The sequence below is a fragment of the Excalfactoria chinensis genome, chromosome 1, assembly GCF_039878825.1.
Source record: "Excalfactoria chinensis isolate bCotChi1 chromosome 1, bCotChi1.hap2, whole genome shotgun sequence".
Taxonomy (NCBI): domain Eukaryota; kingdom Metazoa; phylum Chordata; class Aves; order Galliformes; family Phasianidae; genus Excalfactoria; species Excalfactoria chinensis.
The window spans coordinates 117,204,452-117,232,173 of record NC_092825.1 but is presented as its reverse complement, the minus strand read 5'-3'; the positions used below and the strand labels follow the sequence as shown (position 1 = coordinate 117,232,173).

Sequence of the window (27,722 nt, the reverse complement as noted above, 5' to 3'; positions counted from 1 at the left end):
TGATCAATCATCCTCTCTTGTTATTGTTTTAAAGAATAGTTTGAGACGCAGTTCACAGTGAGTGTTCGTACTGCCTGTTCTTTTTGCTCTCCTATCAATACAAGTTTTAATATTAAAAAAAAAAAAAAAAGCATTGTTTTTCACCTGGCTGCTAGAGCCTACTTGTTTGGCACTCTGCTCATGTCTGGGCTGGAGGGACAGCACAGGCACAGGCCCACAAAAAAGGAAGAAATAATGCACAAGCAGGAAGCAAAGGGTTTATCAGCCTATTTAGCAAAGACACAAAGACTGAACTGGTAGAAAATGCATTCCTGTGCACTGTGCTGTAGAACTGCACAAATATAAGTTTGAATTTCACCACGCTCCTATCTTGCTCATTCAAAGGAAGCTCATGGAAAGCTAACTAACTCAAGATCCTATTTGTAAGCCTGATACAGGGCAAAAGCATAAAGCAGTGTATGTTGCTCATGCATCAGGACATACAGTTCACCTACAAAATACAAGGTGAAGGCTGTTTATGCTGCTGGATGTGTTTCTGGCAGGACCAGGAGGATCCCCTGCTGTAGGAAACCTGCTTTAGCAAGGGCTTGGACCAGGTGATCTCCAGAAGTCCCTTTCAACTCCTATAGTCCTGTGATTCTGTGACTCCAGATGTCTTTAGAGACAGAGGTCAGTCACAGGCTGCTCACTGCCTACCACAGTGCCAGCCGGGAAGATGGATGTGTGCCCTGTTGCCGGTCAGTGCCCATCCTTGACACACAGCGCAGGGGTCCAGCGGGCCCTTCCCCACCCTGGAAGGTAGCACGGAATGTTGTGGTCACTCAGGGCGGTTCACCGGAGCAAAGAGAACAGTCTGCTTTCCACAGTTTCTGCTTTCGGAGGAGCACTCCCAGCTTCTTGGCAGGTGCTTTCCCTCGTCTGCCGCGGAGCCTTCTCCTGCTCCTCAGGTCCGATCGTCCTTTCTCCATCAAGCGTGCAACCTGGCCCCGAGGGAAGCGAAGGGACTGTGTGCGCTAGCTAAGGAGTTCCGGGGCGACGGGCAGCGAGGCCCCGGGGCCCGGCCCGCTCCCGCGGCCGCAGCGCCGCCTCCAGCAGCAGCCAGCGGGCGGCGCTCGCCCGGGCCGCGGCCGCCTGCGCCCTCCGCTCCCCCACGGGAGCGGCGCGAAGAGAAACTCCCTCTTCCCCACCCTCCGCCTTGCGGACCCCCCCTCCGCACCCCTTGCCGTTCTCCTCGTGAGCCGTAACACAGAGGCGGCGGGGGCCCGAGCTGACGGCGACCCTCCGGCCACGCAGCCCCAGTGTCTCGAGTTACCCGAGGAGGGGGCCGGGCAGGCGGGGAGCGGGGGGGCGGAGGAGGAGGAGAAGGAGGAGGAGGGCTGCGTGCGGCTGAACGCCGCTCCTGCGAGATGCTGCAAGCCCAGCTCCCCGCCGGAGGGGGGTAGCAGCCTCTGCCGCCGCCGGCTGCTGCCTGTGTGAGGGCTGTTGCCGCCGCTGGACGCAACCTTCTCCCGACATGGAGCTGCCGCCGCCGCTGCTGGAGTGAGCGAGTGAGCGACGGGCGGAGCAGCCGGCCGCATGGATGGATGTGTTTAGCTTTGTGAAGCTTGGGAAGCTCTCCGGGTAGGTGTCCGTACCGGGGCTCGGGAGGGCGGGGGACCGCCGGTGAGAGGAGCGCAACTTCCCTGGCAGCGGGGCGAGGGGGGCGGCTCGGGCAGGGGGCGCCTGCCGGGACCGCTCCGTGCGGGACGGGTCATCGCCCTCCGCGGGCGGGCGGGAGGGAGAGAGCGGTGCTCGCCTGGGAGCGCCGCCGTGAAGGGGCGGCCAGAACTGTTGGGAGCGCGGAGTGCGGCGGTGGGAGCCGGGCAGGGAGCGAGCCCGGGGGGAAAGGGGCAGCGCCTGGCCGAAGGGTGGGCAGGGAGAGACGGGGCGCGTCGTGCCGTGTTGTGCTGTGGCCCCCTAGTTCGCTTGGCCACAACTCTGCGCTGAGCGCGGCTCCGGGCGCGCCGGCTCCTCCACGGCGATATTTTTAGAGAAGCGGTGAAATCATCGGCAGATGATGAGCGCTGCCCCTCTTTTTCGCACGGTGTATGCTGGGGCGCGAGTGATCCCCTGCGCGCAGGGCATGTGCTTCGTGCCGGTGCTTGGTGAGAGCATACGTGTACTTTCGAATAGATAGATCTTCATTGAGCGGCCTCGGGGTTGCGGTCTGTGTGTGTACTGTTGCGCTGGCAGCGAGTTGCCAGGCCCCAGGCTGCGCAGACGGGTGAAGGAGCACAGCCCCATTAGCCCGTTCCTCTCTAGTTAGGGGTATTGGAGGTGGCTCTCCTCAGTAATGGGAAACCACGCTTCACCTGGGAGACGCGGTATAGAAGTGCTCGAGCTGTGGGGATTTTTTCAGGGTTTTGGTGTGGATAATCTTCCTAAAGGATTTAGCTTTGATCGCGGTAACCGGGAGTGCTCTGAATTCTTATGATTTTGTGTTGGTACACCATAGTTACCACGGCCCTTGCTGTTTGAGAGGCACAGAATGAAAGCGGGTGTTACGCAAAAGGAAGGGCCTTGCTGAGGGAAGGCAAGGCTGCCGCTTGCTCCGGTGCCGCTCAGGTGGGAGAGTGTCACAGTGATGGATGGTCCTTAAAAACAAATATTGCATGGCTGGAAGTCACCGAATGCCACAGGTACAAACAGAGCTGTTATTCCCCAGTTCCCTCCGCTGCACCTGGCTGTGATTACAGCTCTGTTCTTGGCCCTGCCAGGGCAGAGCAGCTGTTCTCGTTCAAGCACATCATCGTCTCGCCCTGCTCCGAGCCATCTGACATGAGGTGGAGGCTGGAACACTGGCATCCTGCATGGCGTTCGTGCTCCCAGCCGATACTGCCAGAGCTATAACTACAGTGCAAACTTGAAGGAAGGAAAAATACGTGAGAGCAGACAAGGAGCAGGGCATGTAGTGGGGTATTTATTATTAGGTAATTGAATTGCTCGAGCTCTTGTATTTGTTTGTAAGCGTTATTTTAGAGAAGCTCATGGATCTTCATGTTTCATAGTTGTCATGCTTGAGTTAAGTCAAAGGGAAAGAAAGGGATATGCCGCTCGGAGATGTTACTAAGCCAGGTACCTGGCAGTTTTTGTACACGTGGTAGGACTTGGTCTTTGTTGGTGTACAAAGGCTGTAGCTTCCTGCATGCCTGACGGCATGAACTCTGTCAACACTAAGGTTTGTGTTTAGGTAATTACAGGAAGATCACGGCATTTCTACAGGAGGACCTGAAGGTTCTTCTGAAATGAAACCACAGGTTTCAAAGCTTGTGTCCAGCTTCATTGGAACTGAGCATACGAAGCGCTCAGATCAAGTTTGCTTGTGGTTCGCAGTAAATGATTTCTGTACCAAGCTACTCTTTTTGTTTCTAATTTTCTGGTTGTTAAACAACCTAATAGTTTACACAGGACTTTACTTTACTTGCAGTTTCCTAGGTAACAGCTAGTTATCTGTTCCAGTTTCACAAGAGCTTTGTGGAGCAGGTAGACTTCAATGTAAATCCCATTTGTAATCCCTTGGTGCGTCTGCATTGAAAGCACCAGCTCTCCCTCAGCTGTTGGAAGAAAGGCCTTTCTGGAAGAAAGCTCTCATACAACAAACAGTATTTAACTGAGAGGGTGATCTTCAGACAGAGTACCTATGGAAAGTTGTTTCAGACTTGGTTTGTACTGAACATTTTCAAGGCTTTCAGTCTTCTTTCTGTTTTGCTGTGCATTCAGATCTTCTCATTTGAGGTTGCAGATCAACTCTTAGTGTTGAAACCGGTGGCCTTGATTCTGCAGGCAGTGGCACGGGCAAGTCTATTATGCATGGCTGCTGCAAGGGGATGCTTCTTAATGCTGTAGTGTAATTGTAATACACATGGTGAGAATTTTATTTTCTCCTTGATCACTTTGTGTGTAAGAGCTCTTATCTAGAATAATCCTAAGATGGAGCATGAACTCTTAAATAATGCCTGCCAGGTTGAAGATTTGTCAGAGCATTAGTTTGTTGTGTTTTAATTCTCTGTGCAGTTTTCTGCCTGGTACCTGTGGTCTTTTAGAGGCCCTCATTTCTGCAGCTCCTTCAGCACTCATCCATGGTTGTTGTGGAAGGATGTGTGCATAGTTTGGAAAATGGAGGTGTGCAGAAATGTAGAGGAGCCAGATTGGTTTTATGATGGGCATAATCTTCAGTTGGCAGTAGCTTATATGTGTATGCCTTTAGGAGGAGGGGGTTTTCCCTGTTATCTCCTTGCCTTTATGGGTCTGTCACGTTGTATAGCATGCATCTAATAAAGATGTTCACGGTGAAGTTTCTATTGATTTGTAAAGATTGGAGATGTCCATCATGACATTGAAAACAAAAGTATTGTTTAGAAATACTGATTGCACTTTTGTTGGCATGCCTTCTCTTCCATCCCCTTTTCAGAAATTCGACTTAAAGAATGGCTTAGGTTGGAAGAGGTCATTGAGCTCCAACCACCCTTCTGTGGACAGGAAGCTTGCTTTTGAAAACTCTTGCACAGAGTTCTTCACTGATCTAGTGAATCTTTGGTAATAACTGTTTTGGTACAAATCTTGTAGGGCCATTCTCTGGAAAGAGTTGTAAAAACCTGCTGTTCTAATGAACATCCACATATAGAAAATGATTGCCAAGTCTTAATGGATCTCGTGCAGCTGGACGAGGCAGGTGAATGTTTTTGTAGTGTGGGCTACATAAGTATGTCCGGTGTGGTAGCATCTGTAATTCAGAAAGGAGGATTAGTAGGATAGATAAAGTGCACACAAAAATTGCTGGATTAGGTTGGATCAGGAGTCTGCCTTGCCCAGTGTTCTCTCTTAATTGCTTTTAGCAGCTGCTGGGGGAAGGAGTAAAAAGAGTGTAAATATGGAGTGGTGATCTTTGTTTTTATACTGCAGCTATGAGGAGTGGAGGAATGCTGCTGCCCTGCCCAATGTGAAAGGGAACATTTTCAGACCTAGGTAAACCTGGCAAAGGGCACAGTCTCAAGCATCTAGTCTATATGGGACAGATGAACCATGAAACAATAGGTTGGAACAGTGAACAGGTGCTGGCAAAAGTTTAAAGCCTGTGCTCATGGAATATTTAGTTAGAAAATCAGCAGTAGCTCTTCTGGTGATGTCCACAAAGATTCAAATTCAGAACTTTCACAACAAGACATAAAACTTTCACGGATCTGTCTGGATACCACCCTCATGAGTGGGGATAGTGACCATCCAGGTTGGGGATGTCCTTAACAGTAATGCTAATCTGTGATGTGTGTTAGGTAAATTTAATGTAACTGGATCTCAGGTTTTGCGTTACTGTTGCTATGGTTGGGTTGCTTCAATTTATTCCATAAAAACTGCCTGTGAGTAGCCATATTCCTGTCGGATCTGCTTAACAACCGAGCAACCCTAAACTCTAGCAAGGTCTTATCAGTGAGCACCCAAATACCTCTTCTTTCCCATGAGGTTGAAATAGGAACCCCTCCCAAGGGTGTTTTTCATTGAGGTGGGTAAGTATTATTTTCATTTTCTTTTCTTTGTGCATGTTTTTGTGTAGCTAGCCATCTAGACTGACTTGCTGCCTTCTCAAACAGTTGTGCTTTTGGGTCTTCACTGCTTATAAAAGTGAAATCGAGTCTATACAAAAGTGTGAGTCTCAGTCTTAAGCTTTTTTGTCTAGTTTTGTAGCCTCTGCAGTCTGACTCTCACCTCCTGTTCTCCATAGGCCTCCTGTCTTTAGCTGTCTTATCAAGCTGGGGTGAAAGGTCTGCTCCTAAAAATCTATGTAGCCAGAAGGTGTGTTTGTAGGCTGTGGGTGTGAGGCCCTGCTTTTATAGGGAACCAGATTGCTTGACTTTGTGGTCTAGTTGTTTGTATGTGGCCAAGAACAGATATGTCTCCCAGGTTTTAGATTCCATGATTAGTAGGTCTGTTTGTTATTTGACTTTTTTTCAAAGCAATATTAGAAGATTTCAGGGTGTTTGTCTTCTGTTTGTCAGTATATTGTCTTTCTTTGCTCATGAGTTTCCTTATCGTGGTGCTGGTTTGCTGTGGTGTTTATAAAATCACCTTAAGGGAGACACACTTAGAAGTGTACGTAAGTTACTGAAGCGATAGCGTACTATTATTGGAATACTTTTATCAGTGCTCTTTGGAATGGCAATATCATAGCTTGTAAGTTACTTTCAGTATTTACAAAAGGATGTGTCAGTAAGAAAGCCTGTGATTATCTTTTTTTTTATACTCAAAGGAGGTAATTTAATCCTAAAAAGGATTTTATTATATTGGATGATAATTCAAATAACCATAAATTCATTTAACCTTTCTTTCTATGCTACATTTAGTGAAACATTTGTCTATTCATATTAATTTAAAAGCTTCACCTTATATTTTATTATTCTTCCATTTTGTTAGCTGACGCATAATAAAGATATGTGCTTTAGTGTCTATGGTGTTAGTAATATGTTGTGGTATAACAGCTTCAGCAGTTCAGAGATTTATTAAAAACACTCCTTATGTTATGGACTGCTGTAAACTTGTCAAGTTGCCAGTGAATGATGATGCAACTCTTCTAAATATGTATGTTCTCTAAATACCGTTTGCTTAGATGCAGTGCTTAAAGAATGTGACACGAAGCAACCTTTTCTCTTGAATTATTTGAGAAAGAAAAAAAATTGGAAATCCAAAGTCTACAAGTAATATATTTATTCATCTTCTTTCCCTATTAATTACTGAAGAGGGTGGATTGAAAACTCAGAAGTGCTCTGATTTAAGGACAGTCATAGTATGCACAGTAGAATTTTTGAGATCTTTGTTCTCTGGTGTCAGCCCCTTAGTGACAGGGTTGAAACGGAAATGTGGAGATAGAACTGGTTGTGATCATAAAGGAAACTAATGTTGTTGTATGTGTGCTAAGCCAATCTGATCACTGGTATTCTTATATGGTTTAAGAAGTTGTACAGAATCTTAGAATGGTTTGAATTGGATGACGTTTAAGTTGTCTTCCATTTCCAATCCTCTTGGTCAGGGCTGCTCCCCACCAGCTCAGGCTGCTCGGAGCCCTATCCAACTTGGTTTTGAATGCCTTCAGGAATGGGACACCCACAGTTTCTCTGGGTGACTGTGCCAGAACCTTACCTCCATTACTGTAAAATACCTTTTCCTTATATCCAATCTAAATCTCCCCTCTTTTACTATGAAGCTGTTTTCCATTGTTCTGTCACCACAAACCCTGCTAAAGAATCTGTCCCCTTCTTTCTTGTAGCCCCTCTTTAGATACTTGAAGGCTGCTCTCAGGTCTCCCCAGAGCCTTTTCTTCTCTGTGCTCAGCAGCCCCAGCTCTCTCAGCCTGTCCTCACAGGCGAAGTGTTACTCACCTTGGGTCATTTTTGTGGCCCTCCTCTGTACTCCAGGAAAGGCCTCACCAGTGCAGAGCATAGTGGGGAAGGATCACCTCCCTCATCCTGCTGGTCACACTTCTTTTCACGCAGCCCAGAATACGGTTGGCTTTCTGGGCTGTGAGGGCACATTGCTGGCTCATGTCCAGCTTCTCATCCACCCCCAGGTCTTTTTGGCAGGGCTGCACTCAGTCCTTTTGTCTTCCAACTTGTACTGATAGTTGGGGCTGCTATGTCCCAGGTGCAGGAGCTCATGAAATTCTCCGTGATTTTTAGAAGTCTTATTTTGTTGTCAGTTGAAAGGTTTATGTGGGAAATTCTGGATATTCCTAACGGTTACAGAAATGTAAAATGAGGGTATCTTTCCATATTTTATAACATTCTAGGTCATTATGGAAATCTATCAAGCTGTTTGTAGAAAATACAAACTGTTAACCTGAAATAATGAGGGGATAATGCATGTTCTCAGCTGTACTGGTAATATGGCGGAGAAGGGATCTTTTGCTATTCTTGACAGCATTTTCATGTTATGTCAGTGTTTTGCAGCTGGGTATCTGAGTGATGGGGTGAAGTAAAATCGTGCTGGAACTAAGACCTCTTATAAAATAAACCATCGTCTGGGAAGGATGCAAGAAATTGAATGTGAAGAAGAGAAAAGTGATTTTAGTTCCCAGTGTCATGCTCAAGCATCTCTTGTAAAAGTGATGAGACCATCCAGATGTACATAAAATTATTCATTTTCAAAATTGCTTGCATATACCCTATTAGATTGTAATGTAGGATGGAAACTTCTGGTGCTTGGAAGATATCAGGGTTTAAAATATTAGAGGCATACCTTGAATAAGAGGGGCTTCTGATAATATGAAACTCTACTTAAGGCTGCTTTTTATGATCATGAGTAATGATAAAGTTTTCTGATGTTCCTTGGAGGTCATTTTGAACTCAAAAGATTGTACAGGTTTTGAAGGTATGTTATATGGAGGCTTTGAAAGGAATCTGTGAGACTGTTTCTGATAATTATCCCATTGACTTGAAATGAAATAAACAGCAGTACCAGCAGTATAAATTTTAATAATGAATTGCATGCTCAAATCTTAGTGTATTCAGCAATGCCTAAAATTTGTACGTGTATGAAAATACATTGGAACTGGGAAAAGTAAATTACTCCAGGACTTAAAACTGCCTCCTGGCTGAATTGGGATCTAGCTTGTTCCAACTCTACCAGTATTCCTTTAGTGTGGAACCTATGAAAATTACATTTCATAGGTTGAGTATTACAAAACCAGGAAATTATTTTCATCAGTTTCAAGCAGCAAAGTGGTTCAGGAAAAAAGAAAGTAGTTCTAAGTGGGAGAGAACGTTCTGAAGAATGGGCACGGTGGAGGGTGATGCAAAGGTCCATCCTATTAAATAATCTTTTGCTGGTGGTTTGAAATAGGAGATGTGATTAAAAGCTGATGAGTATCTCTAAGAAAAGTCCTTTGTGAGATATATTGCTTGGACCAAAATAACTTGCCTTATGAAAATGATTGCTGATCGGACTTGGCTGTTTTTACAACTGTTTTAAGACTGTGACTTCATATGAAATTCTTGATTTTTCTTCTTTAATGTTATTACTATGATCAGGGGCTACAGCGCAAGATTTCATTTTAATTATTGTGAAGTTAGTGTGAGGGGAATTGCCTGTTGTTGTGGTTTTCTTTAGTTTAGGGAGTTAGAAAAGATATCTTTCAGGATTTTGGCAATCCTTGGTAAAAAGGAGATTTATACAGAGGAGAAAAAGAGATGGTGAAGAGAGAGGGGATGTTTGTATGCCAAAGTTTTGAGAGTGAATTCTTTTCTGATCTTCTCATTCTCAGTAGTTTTTAGGTTCTGATTGAACATTTTGAAACTCTAAAGGAAAAGAAACCTGGGGTGACTGGAATTAGGACTTTTTTAATATATCAATAAATACAATAAGTGTCTATGTGTTTTTGATGGAAACTGCTTGGTGATTTTCATTAATAACCAGAAAATCCAAGGAAGTCTCTCTAGTGTTCTTGAGAATTTGATTTTGTAGATATGCTTTTTGTATTGGTGGGTTTTTGGTCATTATGGCAGAGGGGTGGACTAGATTTTGCCATTTTACTGTTTGTTTTTAATCTTGAATTTGTGATTAGTTTGCTGTAGATTTGGCAGGACTTGTATTTTTGAGAGCAAAATGCCCATTGTACTGTGGCTGTAAATGTTCCTTGAAGCACTAGTGGTTGCACCAACAATGTAGAATAAATCAGGCATGTGTTAGAAATCTGAGGTGTGTTATTTCACTTGAACTCCGTGTTGGATTGGAATAGAGCAGCAGAGAACTGAGGAGAAATCTGGAAATGGTCTGTATCTGCAAAATTGCTAGTGCCAGGATGTGTCACATCCACCTGAAAGCCTGAACAATAGCAATGACTTAGACCTGCTGTGAAGTAGACTGTTACAAGCTTGGCTTTCTTGAAGCATCTGTATTACAACATGGACACAAGAGAGGGGAGGTGACAGTTGTGCAGAAGCCCAAGTGGTGCTTAAGTTCAGATTTGTCTTTGCTTGCCTTTATTCTCCCAAGAAGTTACTAGCAGTACTTTTAATGCCTCATCTACTTTAGCAAGATGGGGCTGTTTGCTCAGCAGCAAGCATGCGATGTGACTAATCAAGTCCAAGTGCAGTTTACGTATTCAGGCAGAAGTGATCAACATTCGCTCATAAGTGTTTTGACTGAGGTTAAGTTATTGAGCAGTCTCGCTTTAAAGGTATCTGCATTTTATTTATTTATTTATTTATTTTTAATGGGCTGAAAACCTCAGATGATCTTAACCCAAAAAAATTTGTTTTTATCTTTGAACATATACTTGTATTTTTCTTTTCCTAGGAGAAAGAAGCAGACAGCTTTCTCACTAAGCTGGCTACCTGCCTAGATTTTCAGTTTGCATTCTGCATTGTGTGCTGCCTGTAATGGTTACGAGGGGCACATTTTCCTCTGCCAGGGCACAGAGTCAGGAGGGACGGAAAGGAACTGCACATGGGGAATGTTCTGTACTTCACAACTCTTCTCTGAGGGCAGTGTGAATAGGGGCTGGAGTGTGTAATAGGGGAGGAGTGGCAGAGGACTGAAGATGGAAGAAAGTGAAGAAGGAAAGTTAATGATTGCTGTATTGAAGGAAGGCTTATTTGTTGTGAGTGTACTGAAGTAATTGTTCCAGACTGGCTGATCTTTATGTGAAGATGAACATTCATTGTTGTCTATGTAGGAGTTTATTTGCTCCATAATGCTGCCTGAATTAATTGGTGTGTTGTAATTTGTGTGACTGCAATGGGAGAAGAAAAGGAAGATTTTGCTTCAGTGTTAAAACAGAAAACTTGTTGTTTGGTTTTTTTTGTTTTTTTTTTTTTTTTGTTTTGTTTTGTTTTGTTTTTTTTTTTTTGTTTGATTCATCACCTCTTGGATCTAGTGTTCTCTGTGGGATCTAAGTTACTTGAAAGGTGAAATAAGGAGGTCCCTGTTTTCCTGTGCTCTGGCTACATTTGGAAACACAGTGACTAGAAAGGTATTCTCTCTCAGGATGAGCCTTATCCGCCCTTGCTGCGGACTGTGACTTCACTTTTTTCCCCCAAATGCAGATAACTTTACTGCAAAATTTATAGTAATTGGAGAATGTGTTTTACTGTGGCTTAAAAAAACCCAACCAAAACCACTTGTACATACACAGAAGAAGACAATCAACCCAAAGCCCCTGAAAACCAGAAAGCATATGGAGGAGCTGTGAATGTGGGGAAGAGTTAAGAGTAGGTCCGGGCACTTTGAAGTACTGCACTTTGGAGTGCACTTCCTTCGTGTGGTTAACCTGGCCTAACAACCAATGAACCAATGCTAGAAGGCCTCATGAGACTGTGAGGTCTGATCTCTTCCATCTTAGGCATTTTTCCCTTCTTTTTTCTTATTCTCTATAATCCTTTAGATGAATCTTATACTGTGGTGAGTAACTCGAGGGAATAAAGCCAGAAGAACACTGGTTTTGATATGATTCTTTTCCTGCTGGTATTTATGCTCGACTGGAGGAAGTGATTAGAGGATGTGGCATCAGGGAGCACAATGGCAGGAGGGGAAGTAAAGCAGGACTTCTCTGGTGAGCTTTGCTACATTGTGAGTTGGTTGTATGAGAGCTGTGGTATGGTGGTAGGAGCTGCTGCAGGAGGTTATGGAGAAAAAGACTCCCATTCTGGTTGCCTGTGGGGAGGTTTGGTGAAAACCCCACACCTGAGAGGCAGACAACCTGGAGGAGATGGATGGGATGGGAAGAAGCTGCTTCAGCTCCCCTGAAGTTTAACAGATCTTTCCTGGTTCCTCTGGCTTTCCCCTTTCCACCCTCTCTTTCCTTTGGAGACTGTTAGGCTGCCTCTGAGTAATGTGGCTTTTCCTAGACACCTGCAAAAACAAGTGTTCTTAAAATGCTAAATTTGGCTTTCAAGCACCTTGCACATCCCAGTGTACCTAGGAAGGATTCCAGGCTTTCTTAGCACTGTGAACTATTTTAATAAGCAGGAGTGCAAAGCAGTTGTCCAGTTGTTTATTGGAGGAGATGAACTAACTGTCCAAGACAAATTAGAGACATGTTGTTTAGTTAAATAATTTATTTGTTTTTCACTGACCAGCAAGTATCTCATAGAATCACAGAATCATAGAATCACCAAGGTTGGAAAAGACCTAAAAGAACATCCAGTCCAACTGTTCACCTATTACCAATAGCTCCCACTAAACCATGTCCCTCAACACAACATCTAATCGTTCCTTGAATATCCCCAGGGTCGGTGACTCCTCCACCTCCCTGGGCAGTCCATTCCAGTGCCTGACCACCCTTTCTGAGAAGTAATACTTCCTAATGTCCAGCCTGAATCTTTCCTGCTGTGGCTTGAAACCATTTCCTCTGGTCCTATCACTAATGACAGGAGAGAAGAGGCCAACCCCCAGCTCACTACAGCCTCCCTTCAGGAAGTTATAGAGAGCAATGAGGTCTCCCCTGAGCCTCCTCTTCTTCAGGCTGAAGAAGATCATACCAGTATGATCTTCATATCAGTAAGCTTGTGGTTGTATGCTTTTCATGTACAAGTTTTCCTGGTTCTGGAAGCTGTCTAATGAGCTGTCTCATTTTTGAATGCTCTGTTTCTGAACTGAGAAGGGACATTACTTAGAGAATATACCGTAGTGCGTCGCTACTGCTTCTGAAAGCACAAAAAATTAGTTGAAGAGTTTTCAAATGCTCTTTATTTTTATGCTGGAAATCGAAGTTTTACAGAATGTATTAATTAGCCTGAGTTTTTAATTCAACTTCAGACACTGTGGTTATTTCTTTTTTAACACAAAGAGAAGTATAATGGAGTCTACATGCAGCAAATTTTCAACTCCTGCCACTTCTTCTGTCATTTGTTATACATATATGACACTTCAGCAGCTCTTATCTATTGTCAAGATGCTTTGTGATGTTCACCTACCAACTTGTATTTACATCACTGAAAATGTGAGTGAGAGGTTGTGGTGGTATCAATGTATCCAGATTACTAATATTACTTTGTAAGTAATTCTTAGAATGTGAACAGTAGAATGAGTACTTCCAGTATCTTCCTTCTGTGTTAATTTTATATTGCCAGATGCCAAGTATATTGTAGAAATGAACTTATTTATTTATTTTTCCAAAGCAAAACAGTAAATTGTTTGTTCTTTCCTCTTGATGCCCTTAGTAGGCATTAAGGTACCATGATAGGTCTTGTTGAAATGTTGTGTAATAGCAGTGGGAAATGGTCGTCTGGAAAATTGACAGATTCTGTGCCCCTGCAAAGTGTTTCCATACTTGCCTCAGTCGGTATAAAGGTGTCTGTGGTGTCTGGGTATTCTTACTACCTGCAGTGATAGCTGTTTAATGCACTTGCAGGCAGTCTGCTATGTAAAGCCTAAGGGAGGAACTTCCAGTTTTCTGGAAGTTAGTGCAAGTTTCATTTTTATCCCAACAAAAGTACTCTGTATTAATGGCAAAATACACTGCTGTTGATTTGCTTTTGGTTTTGTTTCCTAGAGTACAGCTTGACCTCACAGTGTTCTGTGGCCTTGAAGCAAAGAGACAAGTGCAAGCTTGTGGGAGTACTTTCACTGATGTTTGTTAGCCATTAATGTTGGAGTTCATACTGTTTTCTCATGTTATGTTCCGCTTTTCAAAAGGAGAAATTCTGTTCTCACATTAAATGTTTAAAATGTTTATTTCACGGGACAAGATAAAGCAGCGTTAGTTTAATTTTTCAAATGGTTCATAGCTTGGTGCTGCAATGAGCAGCATTCTAATTAAAACGCACAACACCTATCTCACTGTGCATTAGCTCAAAATGGCTGAAATGGATTTCAGCTGCATAAAATATGACAAGATTAACATGTGTTTATCAAGCTGCAATGATAGCAGCTGACATTTATTCTCTCCAGCACTCAAAATATTCTTTTTTCAGCTCTAAATGTAGTGGAAAGCACAGAACAGTTTGTCTCTGATTCTGGTATAGCTTGCTGCTTTATATCCCCCTCCCCAATTAGTTTTCCACCTGAGCAGCTTTGTTGTGCTAGATCCCCCTTTTCATTATGAACTGAATACTCTATGCCGACTTGCAAGCTGTTGGAGAAGGAAACTTCATTCTTCTTTTCATTTGATCTTTGAATAAGTTAAATAAGGTAAGTAAGTTAAATAAGGTTGGTAAATAAGGGCAACAGTAGCTGCTTTATATTTCAAATGAAGTCATTTTATTCCCTCTTCACTTGCTCACTTTTGACTTTGCGGACAGTGTGGTGCTGACTCATAATTAAATTGTTTGTTGTTTTTTTTTTGTTCCTTTTGCCAAACTGTATGAACATTGCATAGGCTAAATAACCCTGTATACAGTGTTTCTTTATTCATGAAGAAAATAACAGTGTGTACTTTCAACAAAGTACAGTTGGAAAGAGTATCATAGTGAGATAGCAAAGGAACAAACAGAGAAGGAATGCTCACCCATATCCAAAGATTTAGGCTCACAATGAAAAGCTCCACAAAGGGAGGGATCTCCAGAAAGAGACCTTTCCCCAGTGGCAGTCAGCCATTAAATGGAATCTTGGAGAGATGCAGCCAGGTTCCACCCCTTCTGGTCACACAGCTGAATTCCCTTCACCTGTGCTTCTACGGCTGACTCAGTGCTCACCTCAGGTGATCCATCAGTGGTTCAAGTCCTGACTCAGCAGTTCTTATACACAGTGCAACTTCAGTCCCATCCAAAACCATTTCAAGAAGATCTATTGGTCTGGATTCATCTGGTATTGATTGTTTTTGTGTAGTCAACCACATGTGGCCCCTGGTACCTAGAGTGGTGGAAGCAAGGAAGCTCCTGGGGCACAGAACTGCAGTAGCTCCTGTAGGTATGTTTAGCACTTGTGTCAGGTTGACTGAGGGGAGGAAGTGTGCTATACAGTTTTGGGTCAGCTGATGGAGCACTTCTGAATGTGACAATTCTCAGGCTTGGCAGATTCTTCATCTGGGATGTAAAATTTGCATTACATTAGCAGATGACATTATTTGCTCTCCAAGCTGGCAAGCTTAGTCTAACCACTAATTTGGAGAATTTGCTGAATAATGAGCATTAATTATGACAAAGTAGTTGAGTGTAAAGTTGTATGAGTGTGTAAACGCACTGATGCACTCACACATGCCCACACTTATTGTATATCTCCTACAAAACATGTAGCAATGACTCTTTAAAATGTAGACACTTCTTCTCAAATGTCTGCTACATTTTTACGTTCGCAAGTTGGACTTCATAACTCATGCCTGTTGTGTTGAAGTCTACAGCTTTAGAGTAGAAGAAGAGGTACTGTTTCATCTCTATGGAAAGGTTTAATGCGTGGTGACTTAGCATTTTTTGATGTTTATCAACACATACAGAAAATATAAATGCTCTAACAGTAATAGTGATAGTGGCCAACTGAATGGAAATCTTATTAGTGCATTAATCAGGCACTGACCCTTCCTCACTTGCTTTTGGATTGGATCACAGAATTCTGATGTAAACTGTATGAGGGAATTGGTTTTCCAAAGGGAGCCACTGGTTAAATCATAGAATCATAGAATCACAAGGTTGAAAATGACCTACAGGATCATCTAGTCCAAACGTCCTCCCATCACCATTGCTACCACAAGCTACTAAACCATATCTTGTAGCTCCTCATCCAGATGCCTCTTGAACACTGACAGGAACTGTGACTCCACCACCTCCCTGGGCAGACCATTCCAGTGCCTGACCACTCTCTGAAAGAACAAGTTTTTCCTTATGTCTAATCTAAACCTCCTCTGGCAGAACTTGTGGCTGTTTTCTTGGGTCCTGTTTGTTGCCTGGGAGTAGAGGTCAAACTCCTCATCACAACCTCCCTTCAGGAAGTTTTAGAGTGCAATGAGGTTTCCCCAAGCCTCCTCTCCAGACTAAACAATCCCAGCTCCCTCAGACACTCCTCATAAGACTTGTGCTCCAGACCCCTCACCAGTTTTGTTGCCCTTCTCAGGACATGTTCCAGGGCCTCAGTGTCTTTCTTGTAGTGAGGAGCCCAAAACTGAACACAATACTCGAGGTGCGGCCTCAACAGTGTTGAGTACAGAAGGATGATCACCTCTCTGCTCCTGCTGGCCACACTATTTCTAATTCAGACCAGGATGCTACTGGCCCTCTTGGCCACCTGGGTACACTTTTGGTTCATGTTCAGCTGAGCATCGACCAACACCCCCAGGTCTCTTTCTTCTTCACAGTCATCCAGTCTCTCTGCCCCAAGACTATAGCACTGCATGGGGTTATTGTGGCCTAAGTGGAGGACCCAGCACTTGGCCCTGTTGAACCTCATCCCATTCACCTCAGCCCAGTGATCCATCTTATCCAGATCCCTCTAAAGGGCCTCCCTACCCTCAGGCAGATTGACATTACCCTCTGACTTGGTGTCATCTGCAAACTTACTGAGGGTTCTGAGTACCTTGCTGTCTTTTTCTTTTGATGACCTGCTTACTGGAGGAAAAAAATAACTGGTCACATTTATTTTTTCTATTTTACTTTCCTTTTAGAACTGTCAGTTTGTCATGATTATCTGTGAAGTAATGGAGGTTGACTTCTTAACAATAATGCCAATTCGTGTGCTGTTTTTGAAAATGAATGCCACCTTTGATGTTACATTACTACAGCTAGGTATTGGATCTTATTTCAGGATGTTCTACAGCAGAATTGTTTCCAAACACGGCTTTCTGGTTTATTTATATTTAAAAGTACTTATTCACACTAAAATAAATTAAAAAAAAAGACTTTTTTACCTCTTTTACCTTACCTTTTAAAACCTGTCCGCTTTCCTCTGTTTTATGTCCCTGTAGTGTTTCTGATTGATTGCAGAGGCACTTGGTGGTGACAGAAGAGTGGATCACCTGCAGTCTGCTCAGCTTGCTTCTGGATTTAGCCAGAAGTCTGCTCCCTAGGATGGGAACAGCACCAACATTGTCAACTGCCTCTTCATGATTTTTTTTCCACTGGTTTCATCTTAAGCAGGTAAAGATGGCTGAAGGAATGTTTCAGCATATTGCCAGGTTATGGCTTCATAACCATTTGCGAAAAAACCCATTCTATTATCCTGAATGTGGAAAAAACCCAACAACATTCAATTCAGTGTTTCCTTCAACCCATGTGGACTTACCAGTATTTTTTAGGAATTATTTTGTATTCTTCTATATAATAAGAAATTAATATCCGTGGAGATATCCATTCCCACCTGGAATGTTGTGTTTAGTTTCAGGTACTTTTTAAAAAAGAATTAGAGAATAAAAACTACAAGAGAGGAAAAGCTTCTATATGATAATGAATTCCAAAATTTGGGAACTGGTAAAAAGACGGGGACTTTATCTTAAAGATGTACCTATAGCAGAAATGCTAAGTCATGGCCTCAACTGGTGATTGAGGATCTGGTGGGAAGACAGGGCCAACCCAGGGGAGCTCAGGTGTGTGCAGTGTGCCTGAGTGACTGGGACGAGTGGAGCCAGGATCCATCCCTTCCCAGACCTCATTTAGGGGTTGACGGAGGCAATGGTATCTTGCTGGAGATTCCTGCATACCTGAGGCCTTCTGAAGGGATGCAGTTTCTTTCTTTTCTTTCTGTGTGTGCAGGTGTTGCATTTGAGCAAGTCCTCACTTGCTGCAGTGTAGGAGCTTGCTTCTCTGCTATCCCTGCTGTGCTTTCCGTTGTGTTACTGCACATGGAGGGCAAAGAGGTAAGCCACTTACTTAGGGACATTTGCTATGTGGTATGTCAAAGTGAGCTACTGTTGGGTGGTTTCGTGTATGTTAATTTGCCATCTATGTGAAATTGTAAGCACCATTTCTGGACTTCGATGCCTATGAGCCGTGTAGAATTGCTTACATTTGAGCAAATATCTTTAGAAAGTAGAATAGCTGAATAACTTGGTTTCTAAAATGTTAGTGACCTCTTAAGCTTCGTAAGTGTCGAGTAACTTTGTTCTCACAGAAAGTATCTTTAAATATGAGAATTTGCACATAATTCCTGATGTTATTAAGTGTTCCAGACAAGTTCATTTTGACTGACGCAGAATACCAGATGTCCCCGATGAGCAGATCTGGGAAACAGTTTGGCTGTAGCTAGTAGAAAGCATCATTAGAAACAACGGTATTTGAGAATTTTTGTCCTTCTTTGGATTTGTGTGTTTCATATCCCCTCTGGATGTGTGAATTAACAGCTGTTGTTATTGAGTACCAGGCATTGGGATGTTTCAGGGAGAAAGAGTGAGTGCGAATACAGGAATGAAAAATGGAGCTGTAAAGAATGCAGTGGCTTGACTGTTAAGCAGTCCTAATTAGTAGGGTTGCCTGCCTCAGGAAAGCAAGTCCTCTGTTTCCACTCTATTTTCCTGGGTAGCCATGGTTTTTATTCTCTCTCTTTCTACCACAGTCGTGCAGGCAGTCTTGGGAATGGAGACTGGGCTAGGACTTCTTACTGCCAGTGCTCCCACTAACCGATAGCTTTTTGCAGCTTCCCTCCAACACTGTCGTTAATAAACAAGTGCTCTTGGACAGAGATGCCTAAATGCGATTCCACTCTCCTTACCTTATCCTCTATCTCTGGTCTACTTCCAGTTTGCAGTATATATCTCATACATTCCAAAGAAAAGCATAGGTTATTGTACTCGTGCTCTTTTCCTGCTTGGAGATAACATTTTCTAAAATGCTTTTATTAGAGGAAGGTCACAAATTCCATTTGATTTTAAAGCAGGGCCAGATGAAATCTTCCAAAGATTCCGAAGAACACAGCTATCAAAATATTGTTTCGACAGCTTCTACCAAAATGATACAAGATACAAGTACTGGCTACTATGGTTTTCTCAAACTAGAGCTCCAGTGCGCTCTAGCATTGTGCTGGAAGAGTAAGCCACTGTGCAGTTGGCTTTTTATCCCCTTTCTTTTCCTCTTGTTCTTTGGTGCCAGTGTCAATACTAATTAACACATCAACAACCACAAAAACCCAACGCCCCCAGTAACTTACTGGTTTAATTACAAAAAATATACTAAAAGATGATTAAAACATGTTTTAAGCTTGAAAATGGATGGCTCTTATGCCAGAAAGACATCCAAATATGAACTTTTAGTGATACTGCCATTTTTTCTGATGCAGCGCTGCTTTTTGTGTTGTATGTGCCGACTTTACAGGGCTAAAATTAACAGTGAGACGGGGTTAAAAATAAACTGGAAACTATTTCTGTGCTGTCCTTGGAAGTTGAGTCTTTTGTGTTGAGCAGTGAAATAAGATAAATCACTTTCGTGGTTACTGATCTGTATTTTCTGTGGTGTGCTCTTACTGCAGTGAGACATAACTTGTAAATTGGATGAGCTTTCCTTATGGCTCTGCTTTGATTTCGGGGGGGAAAAGCTGTTTTGGTGGTTTCCACATCATTGTGATGTTGTTGTGATATGCTATGTGCCTGCTTAACCAGAAGAGGGAGCACAAATGAAGACCTTACTGGCAAAGTATTGTGTTTATATCCTGAAGGCTAATCGGGAACCATGGAAATATTGAGGTCAAACGTGTAAAGTCGGAGCACCTTATTCTGTTAGAAGTATATGCATAAAGAGTAGGAAATAACAAGCCTATTGAGGGCTAGAAGAGAGGGAAATAAGCATATTGCCTATTGAAGAAGTGAAAAGGGTTAGTAAAACCAGTGCTTGGCGTGAGGCCTTTTAAAACAAAACTGAATGTATAGGTCAACTTCAAATAACAGGCTTAGTAAACCAGTTCAGTCAGTGTGTTTGATTTGTAAGTTTGGCAGCGTTTCTCATGAATCAGAAATGATTTATGCGTCATTGTACAGAGCTTATTCAAATGCAGTTTATTGAGTAAAGCTCTTGGGTCATGATGTAGGTCCTATAGCATGTTTGTAAAGGTTTTCTTTTTTTTAAAATGAGAATGTTGATTTGTAGGGTTGCTAATTTCCATATATATGGATATATACAAATACTGCACATATACATATTTATGTAAAAGTACATAGTTTATATCTGTAAATATTCTTAGCATCTGTCCTTTTATAAATTATATATTTTTAATGATAACACCAACTATGTGATGAGCATAGATGAGCATAAAACTAGTCACTAATGACAAATGTACAAGGATACTGATGAGGTATTGATTAAACCTCACAAATTGTTCTCCTTGATGTAGACAAGGATCTGTTGACAGATATGAACTGCTTCCTGCTCAGATTAATAGATATTTCAAGAGTGTAGTCATCCTTCTGAGTTTCTACTTTTGGGTGCATTTGCTTATGCAAGGATCGCGATGTAGCTAAATGATATTTTGAATACAGTATTGAAAAAAGTAAAGCCACAAGGACATTATTCTCTTGCACTCTTGGTCGTGTTTTTTGTTCGTTTGTTTTTGTTTTCTGTTTATTGTTGGGGCAGAACTCCAGATTTCATGTCTGCAGCTGTTTGCTTTATTACCTTAGATGTGCCGTTTCCAATGTTATGCTCACAGACTTAATAAGCTAATCCAGGAAACTAAAGCAGAACTGTCATTTTGAAGCTACTCAGCTGAAGACTCTTTGAAATCAGTTTAGAAAGCTGCAAGACTATTTTTGTTTTCTCTTTAATTTTTAAAGATGTGTTGACGTGTTCTGCTGTTACCGGTCCCCTTTAGTAGAAGACGCGTTACAGAAAGGTTGCCCCTCACACATCTACTGCAAGTTACATCACAAATGGATATGATTTACATTTAGGAATGATGCCAGTCTGTGGATGATTTAAGGATGTCTGCTTTGCTGAGACATATTTTTCTTAACCATATAGGGCTAAATTTTGAGAATGTATGCTTCAGTACTTAAGGAAAAGCGCACACAAGCAACCCAAGTACTGGAGTCTCTGCTGATGTAGCATGATATAACAGAAAGGCATCACTGAATTAGAAGTGATAGAATAATTATTTTTATTTAACATGCTATATTACTCATAGAAGCTTCTGAGACTGTGGAATATTTACATGGGCTGTGCTCTATGAAATCTGAACTCTTACAGTTTGATCATCTCTTCTTCCTCCCTGTTTAGGAGACAGTTGAAGCACAGATGTGAAACTATTTTATTTTATTTTTCACTTGAAGAGAAGTAAGGCTATGAGAAATCTGCGGTGAGCTGCCAAGTGGTGCATCAGAGGCTCAAGGAAGTGTGATGGGCCACACCTCCCTCAGGATTCTTGAACCTCAGAGACTTAGTCCTATAAGCATTTTGAGGTTCAAATGTCAGCACACATTTGATTGTCCCTATAGCAAGGCAGTACTGTGCTGATGGCAATGAACCATAGTGACTCAGGTTAATTTCTCATCCTTGAGCAAATAAATGAAAGGTGTTATTAATCAGACTAAGTCCACATTTGTTCATGCTCTGAATTGTGCTTTGTCTCAGATGATCCCCAGGGATGTGGTTGAGTCACCAACCAGTGTGTTTGAAAACTTCTTGGATGTGGTGCTTAGGGACATGATTTAGCAGAGTGTTGTTAGTCAGGGTAGTACAGTTAGGTTCTGGTTGGACTTGATGATGTTTAAGGTCTTTTCCAACCTGAGTGATTTTATGATTCTGTGATCCAGAAGATAGCTTTCAGTTTTGTTCAATATACCTTCAAAGTAGCAGCTTTAGAAGTAAGTGTTTCTAGGTAAATTTTTTTTTCTTCTTTTCCTAATGAAAGTTTAGAAATGTCAAGGTTGTTTGGACTAGCAAGGATGAAGCATTACTGGACTTGGTGCATAGAGATCTTTTAAGAGGTTAAAATTGCAGGCATTCTGGAATGTAGTGGCATCTGGATTGTAGTATTGAGGAATATCAGCTTCGCAAGGAGTGGTGTCAGAATCCTGAGCTTGAGGAGTGTGAACTTTCAGACTGTTTAAGGAATTATTGGATGAGATCTCCTGGGAAACTCTTTGTATGGACATAGGAATGGAACAGAGCTGGCAAGTCTTTAAGGACACCTTTCTGAGAGCACATGAGCTTTCCATTCCCTAGCATAAGAAGTCAAACAGAGGAGGCAAGGAAACCAGCATGGCTGAGCAATGACTTGCTGGTCATGGTCAAACTGAGAGGGGAAAAAAAGAAAAACAACAAGCAGTGGAAGCATGTCCTGGGAAGAATATGGGGATTCTGTTCAGACATGGTAAAGGATGTGAAAAATAATAAGAAAGTGTTCTATAGATGCATTGGTTAGAAGACACAGACAATGGGGTTGAGTGTACCCTCCATCAGTTTAGTGATGACATCAAGTGGAGTGGTGAAGTTGACACAACAGAAGAAATAGATGTCATCTGAAGGGACCTGGATAAGCTTGAAAAGAGGGCCCGTGTGAACTGAATGAGGTTCACCAAAGCAAAGTGGAAGGTCTTCCACTTGAGTTGGGGTAATCCCAGGTATGTGTACAGACTGGTATCGGAATTCATTGAGAGTAGCCCTGCAGAGAAGGACCTTGGGGTTCTTGAGGATGGAGAGCTCAACGTGAGCCAGTAGTGTGTGTTTGTGGCTTGGAAGGCCAACGTTATCCTGGGATACATCAGTGAAAGGATGGCCAGCAGGGAGAGGGAGGTGGCTATGCCCCTCTACTCTGCTTTTGTGAGACTCCTTCTGTAATACTGTGTCCAGGCCCGGGGCCTCCAACACAAGAAAAATGGGGAGCTGTTGGAGCAGGTCCAGAGGAAGGCCACAGAGATACTTGGAGGGCTGGAATGCCTTTCTTATGAAGAAAGGCTGAGAGAGCTGGGTTTGAGTACCTTGGAGAAGAGAAGGCTCTGGGAAGACCTCACTGCAGCCCTCCAGTACTAAAAGGGAGCTTATAAGTAGGAGGGAGACTGATGTTTTACATGAGCAGATAGTAATAGGACAAGGGGGAATGTTTTTAAACTAAAAGAGAGGAGATTTACGTTAGATGTTAGAAAGAAGCTCTTTACTCAGAGAGTGGTGAGGCTCAGGCTGTCCAGAGAAGCTGTGGTGCCCCATCCCTGGAGGCTCTCAAGGCAAGGTTGGATGGGGCCCTGGGCAGCCTGAGCTGGTGGGGGGCAGCCCTGCCTGTAGCTGGGAGGGTTGGAGCTGGATGATCTTTAAGGTCCCTTCCAACCAAAACCATTCTGTAATTCTAAGGCTTTAAAGGAACATTGGTTCTCATCAGGTTTCAATGCAATTGCAACTTGAAATGCTTCTTGAGATATTTGAGAGAAAAATCCTGGTGTTTCTTAAGCCAGAGGATATGAATGAGGTGTAGTGGAGGTATTAGATCTTTAGCATAACTGATCTGTGCTCTTCTTCCCTCTCTATTCTAACACTTTCCGAGAGAAGAGAGTTAACAGTCATCTAGTTTTTAAGGCATCCAAGTGGGAATGCTCTGAGGAGTATCTTGTGTGGATAATGTAGCTATTCTTGCAGCTGAGTACATGAGGAAATTCTGTGAACTTTACTGTCTCTTCCTGTGTATGCATTGATCTGAAGGAGGTTATACAAGCTGAATAGACTGTAAGCTAGGAACATATTGTCTGAACAGGTATTAACTATAATATCTGGGCAATGTCTTCGTGTGCTTTGCTGTTTCGATACTTTTTGTTGTTATTTGTCTGCCAGCAAATTTGTACATGTCATCAAAAGGGGCCATTGAAACAATTCGCCTGTTTTTGTTTTTGTTTTTTTCCCGTTTTAAACAGCAGGTTCTGGGACTTACTAAACATCAGTGTGTAAGTAAGTTTAGCTATTCTAGAATTGCTGTTTTATAGCAGGCAGTATGCTTGAAAAAACAGTTTCAAGCGGGTAGTGTCTCCTTAGAGTGAGTTACCACATTGCTGTTAAGTGATTGCTGGGCATTGTATTTCAGTTGCGGCTGAAGAAGAAACTGGTGCCTCTATGGCATCAAACTCCTTGAGGTTGTTGAGGTGCTACAGTTGCTTGTCTGCCCTTTTCTTCTATCCCCAGGAGTCAGGATGCAAAAAAAAAAAAAAAAGCTGTAAGATTTTGTAGCTTTCATGTAAAAAGAGATCTAGTACAATCTTGTTGGAAGGAGTGGGTTACGTCATGCTCCTCAGATGTCACAACTTGAAGCTGAAGAGCATTTGTCAGCAGTCCAGCTTTAGAGCAGTAGGGCAGCGCAGATTTTTTTTATAAAGTGAGTTTGACGGAGGATTTGCAGAGTTGATTTACTTCTGTTCTCTTCTTCACACAAGAATATCCAAGCTTCTGTGCTGACAAATTGAATTCTGCATTGTCTCCGGTGCTGAGTTGGAAGTAGAGTATGTACCTTAAACATCGGTTCTTTACTTTTCATTCTTGTTTTGCAGAATTAATATCATTTAGTTTAAAATGATTCAGGCCATGCCTGGAAAAATAGCTTCACATTCTGAAAAAGGGTGGAAATCGACTGAAAATACCCATGCAAGAATAATGGGGAGAAAGCACTGGGGACTACAGGAATGGAATTAATCTAATGCATGCAGAAAATCCCATGGTTTATATGGATTAGTATTCAAAGCATGACTCAAAGTGATCCTGAATACAAGTAGCAGCAAGATCAGTTAAAAGCTGGTAGATACTTCAGTGTTAGACTGAATTAGTAAGATAGCAGAGGAGGAAATTGCCAAGCAAGTCATTGCGATGAGGAGATAGAAGAAAATGACCAATGGGAAGAAAAGTGAAGTCACTTATCCTTAGAAAGAGTACACCTGTTCTTGTCCTGCTTGTACTCTCTACCAGCAGCTTTTTAAAGGTAACTGCTATAAATCACCTAATTTGCAGGTTATGCTAAATTGCTCCAGCTCTTACAAATGCTTCTTCTGAGATCTTGCCTCAGAAGCATTCCTGGGCAGAATCCTGGTGAGATGTGCTTGTTCACATACATTGTTATGAGTGCTTTATAAAGAAATGTTGGTAGTCCTAAAGAATTACGGATTTGTGATGGAGTACTTGTAATTGAGGATACAGTGATGACAGGCAAAGGTCGCAAATGGATGCAAAAATTAAACAGCATGCAGAAGGAAATTAGAGAAATAAACACATTTTGGGGAGAGAAATAGTGGGGATAAAATGAGTGTTTAAAGAGAACAAAAATCAAACCATTCCCCAGTTTTGAGGCTAAGATTCCCCCCCTTGACTCACTTAACTCTTCCTTTCAGTCCAAGAATTGGTTATTTAATGACATTTTACCTCATCAGACGGCAAAGGAACCTTGAAAAAAAGGGATCGAACCTAATAAATATATACAGAATCACAGGATGGAGAAGAGTGGAGGGGTACCTCTGGAAGTCATCTGGCCCAACCCCTTTCCACAGACAGGGTCTGCAACTGCACATTGCTCAGGACCATGTACCATTGCATTTTGAGCATCTCCAAAGGCAGAAACTCCACAACCTCTTTGGACAATCCATCCCAGTGTTCAGCCACCATCATTGTAAAATGATGTAATGAAACATCCTGTATTTCATTTTATGTCCAGGTGCCTCTTGTGTCTCTGGGCACTACTGAGCAGAATCTGGCTTTGTTGTCTTCATTTTCCCCATTGGGTATGGACGACACATGGATAAGAACATCCTGAGCCTTTCCTTCTCCAGGTGTAACAATCTCAGCTCTCTCAGTCTCTCCTTGTATGTCAGTTGATCATCTTCACAGCCTGTCGCTGGACTGACTTCACTGTGTTATGTTTGTTTCATACTGGGGAGCTGAGAACCAGACTCAGCACTGAAGATTCATCTCACCAGGAATGAATATAGGGAAGGGATCTCCCTACTCGACCTGGGAAGATCTCTCTTCCTAACAGCTCCAGTGTGAACATTTCTGTAAACTGAAATATTATATGAAACAGTTTAGTGCTTTTTGGGAGCCTTCCTTTTAGAGTTGCTTTGCCACAAATTGATGCTGTGCTTTATGAACTTGCAGTGTTTTCCTTAGATTGCCATATCATCATAGTATCATAGTATCGTGCGAGTTGGAAGGGACCTTAGAGATCATCGAGTCCAACTCCCAGGATTCGAGCCCTCTGTGTAGCAGCGCGGCACTTCTACCCCCTGCACCACAGGGGGGATTCGAACCCAGGCCCTCTGGTGTTGCAAGCAGCAATTCTACCACTGCGCCACCGGGGGCACACATATGTTCACTCTTAGTAGCTTTGGACTTAATTTATTGGTCATTGCTTTCATTTTTCTGCTACCAACTTTCCTTGGTCTTCATCCATCTCAGAAAACAAAGAAACAAATATATTCCATCAAAAGTGAGGTTTGTAGAAGTTTGCTCAGAACTGGGAATTTGTTAAGAAATTTGTCTGAAACATTCATTTTTTAATGTGGAAGAGAAAGATGCTTCTGTCATTCCCTTTCCCATTTACTGGAGGATCTAGGCATTTGATAATTGCTAAATATTATAATATTGGTGATTTAATTGCTATTAATAAATTAGCAAATACGAGGTGGAATTGCTATTAGTTTATAATCAGTATAAATTATGTAGAACCTACAGCGTCTATAAAGTGTTTGCTCATTAAATTCTGAGTAATGGTTTTTAAAGGACTGCATTTTGAAATCCAGCATACTTCAGTGGAAATGTAAGACAGAGAACTCACTGAGGTGTGTGTATTTGATAAAAACAATTCCATGTTTCTTACTGTAATTTGCTTCAGTGTTTTTCTTACACTGATACTTGCAATTAGAGAAATAATTAGGACTTCTGGGAGAAAGCCTGTGATATGTTTGCTCCATCATACAATGCTTAAATAGCTATCATTTTGATGAGCTACTCAGCTGTAAGATTTGCTTGCTGGTTGCTCTTGTGCAGGATAAAACAGTGTTAATCATGCACAAAGATGTATGGTTGTTGCTGAGCAATAGGAGCACCTCTGTGACAGGCCAAGCTGCTTGGCTGGGGTAGAACTGTTCCCATGATGTTCAGGGCAGGGGCAGGATGGGGCCAGGACAGTGCCTGAATGAGGCTGGCATCATTGCGTGCTATATGACAGAATGCAGAAGGCCATAATGCTGTGAACAGTGGTCGGAGTGAGACCTCATAGTGCTGGAAGGGCATCATTCCTTCTAGGCTTTGTTTCCTCATGGCTCTTCAGTATTTCTTCCTGTGCATCCAGGGTAGTGCTCTGACAATGAGATAGTTGCTTGGTATTTCGTTTTGCCCATGCTGTCTGTTTCAGGTTACCTAGTGTGTGCCTCCATTCTGCAGTACATACAGAATCATTTGTTTTCTCACAGTTGCTCTGTGACATTCATATTGCAGTGTTTGCATGCTCAAAAAATATCATGAATTTCTTTTATGTTTCTGTGCTGTAAGATTAGATATTTTATCTTTTTTAGAATCTGTTTACAGAATTGGAGTTGAAAAATGAAATGATTAAGGCTGAAGCATTTGAGCATCTAGCGCTTCATGTGCAGAGCAGGGCAAGTATCATGGAATCACAGAATGGGTTGGGTTGGAAGGGACGTCAAAGCCCACCCAGCCCCAACCCCTGCTGTGGGCAGGGCTGCCCCCCACCAGCTCAGCTGCCCAGGGCCCATCCAACCTGGCCTTGAGCGCCTCCCAGGGATGGGGCACCACAGCTTCTCTGGGCAGCCCGTGCTTTGCCCCCTGAGAAAAACAGACCTGTTTGTTGTTTTTTTTTTTGGTTTTATTTACTTTTTAATTATGCTGGTTGTTTTTGTAGATCTTACCAATATTAAGAACCCCCTCCTT

At 42.5% G+C, this 27,722-nt stretch overlaps 1 protein-coding gene across 3 annotated transcripts in view; it reads left to right on the top strand.

The window, feature by feature from the left end:
* The first annotated feature begins 1,350 nt into the window (after window positions 1-1,350).
* The window catches only part of FRMPD4 (FERM and PDZ domain containing 4), a 289,619-nt gene continuing 263,247 nt past the window's right edge, over window positions 1,351-27,722 (top strand). For all 3 annotated transcript variants that reach the window (XM_072340063.1, XM_072340055.1, XM_072340072.1), the window contains exon 1: window positions 1,351-1,620. In XM_072340063.1, coding sequence (XP_072196164.1) covers window positions 1,580-1,620 — 41 coding nt within the window. In that variant the 5' untranslated portion in view covers window positions 1,351-1,579. The remainder of the gene's footprint in view (window positions 1,621-27,722) is intronic.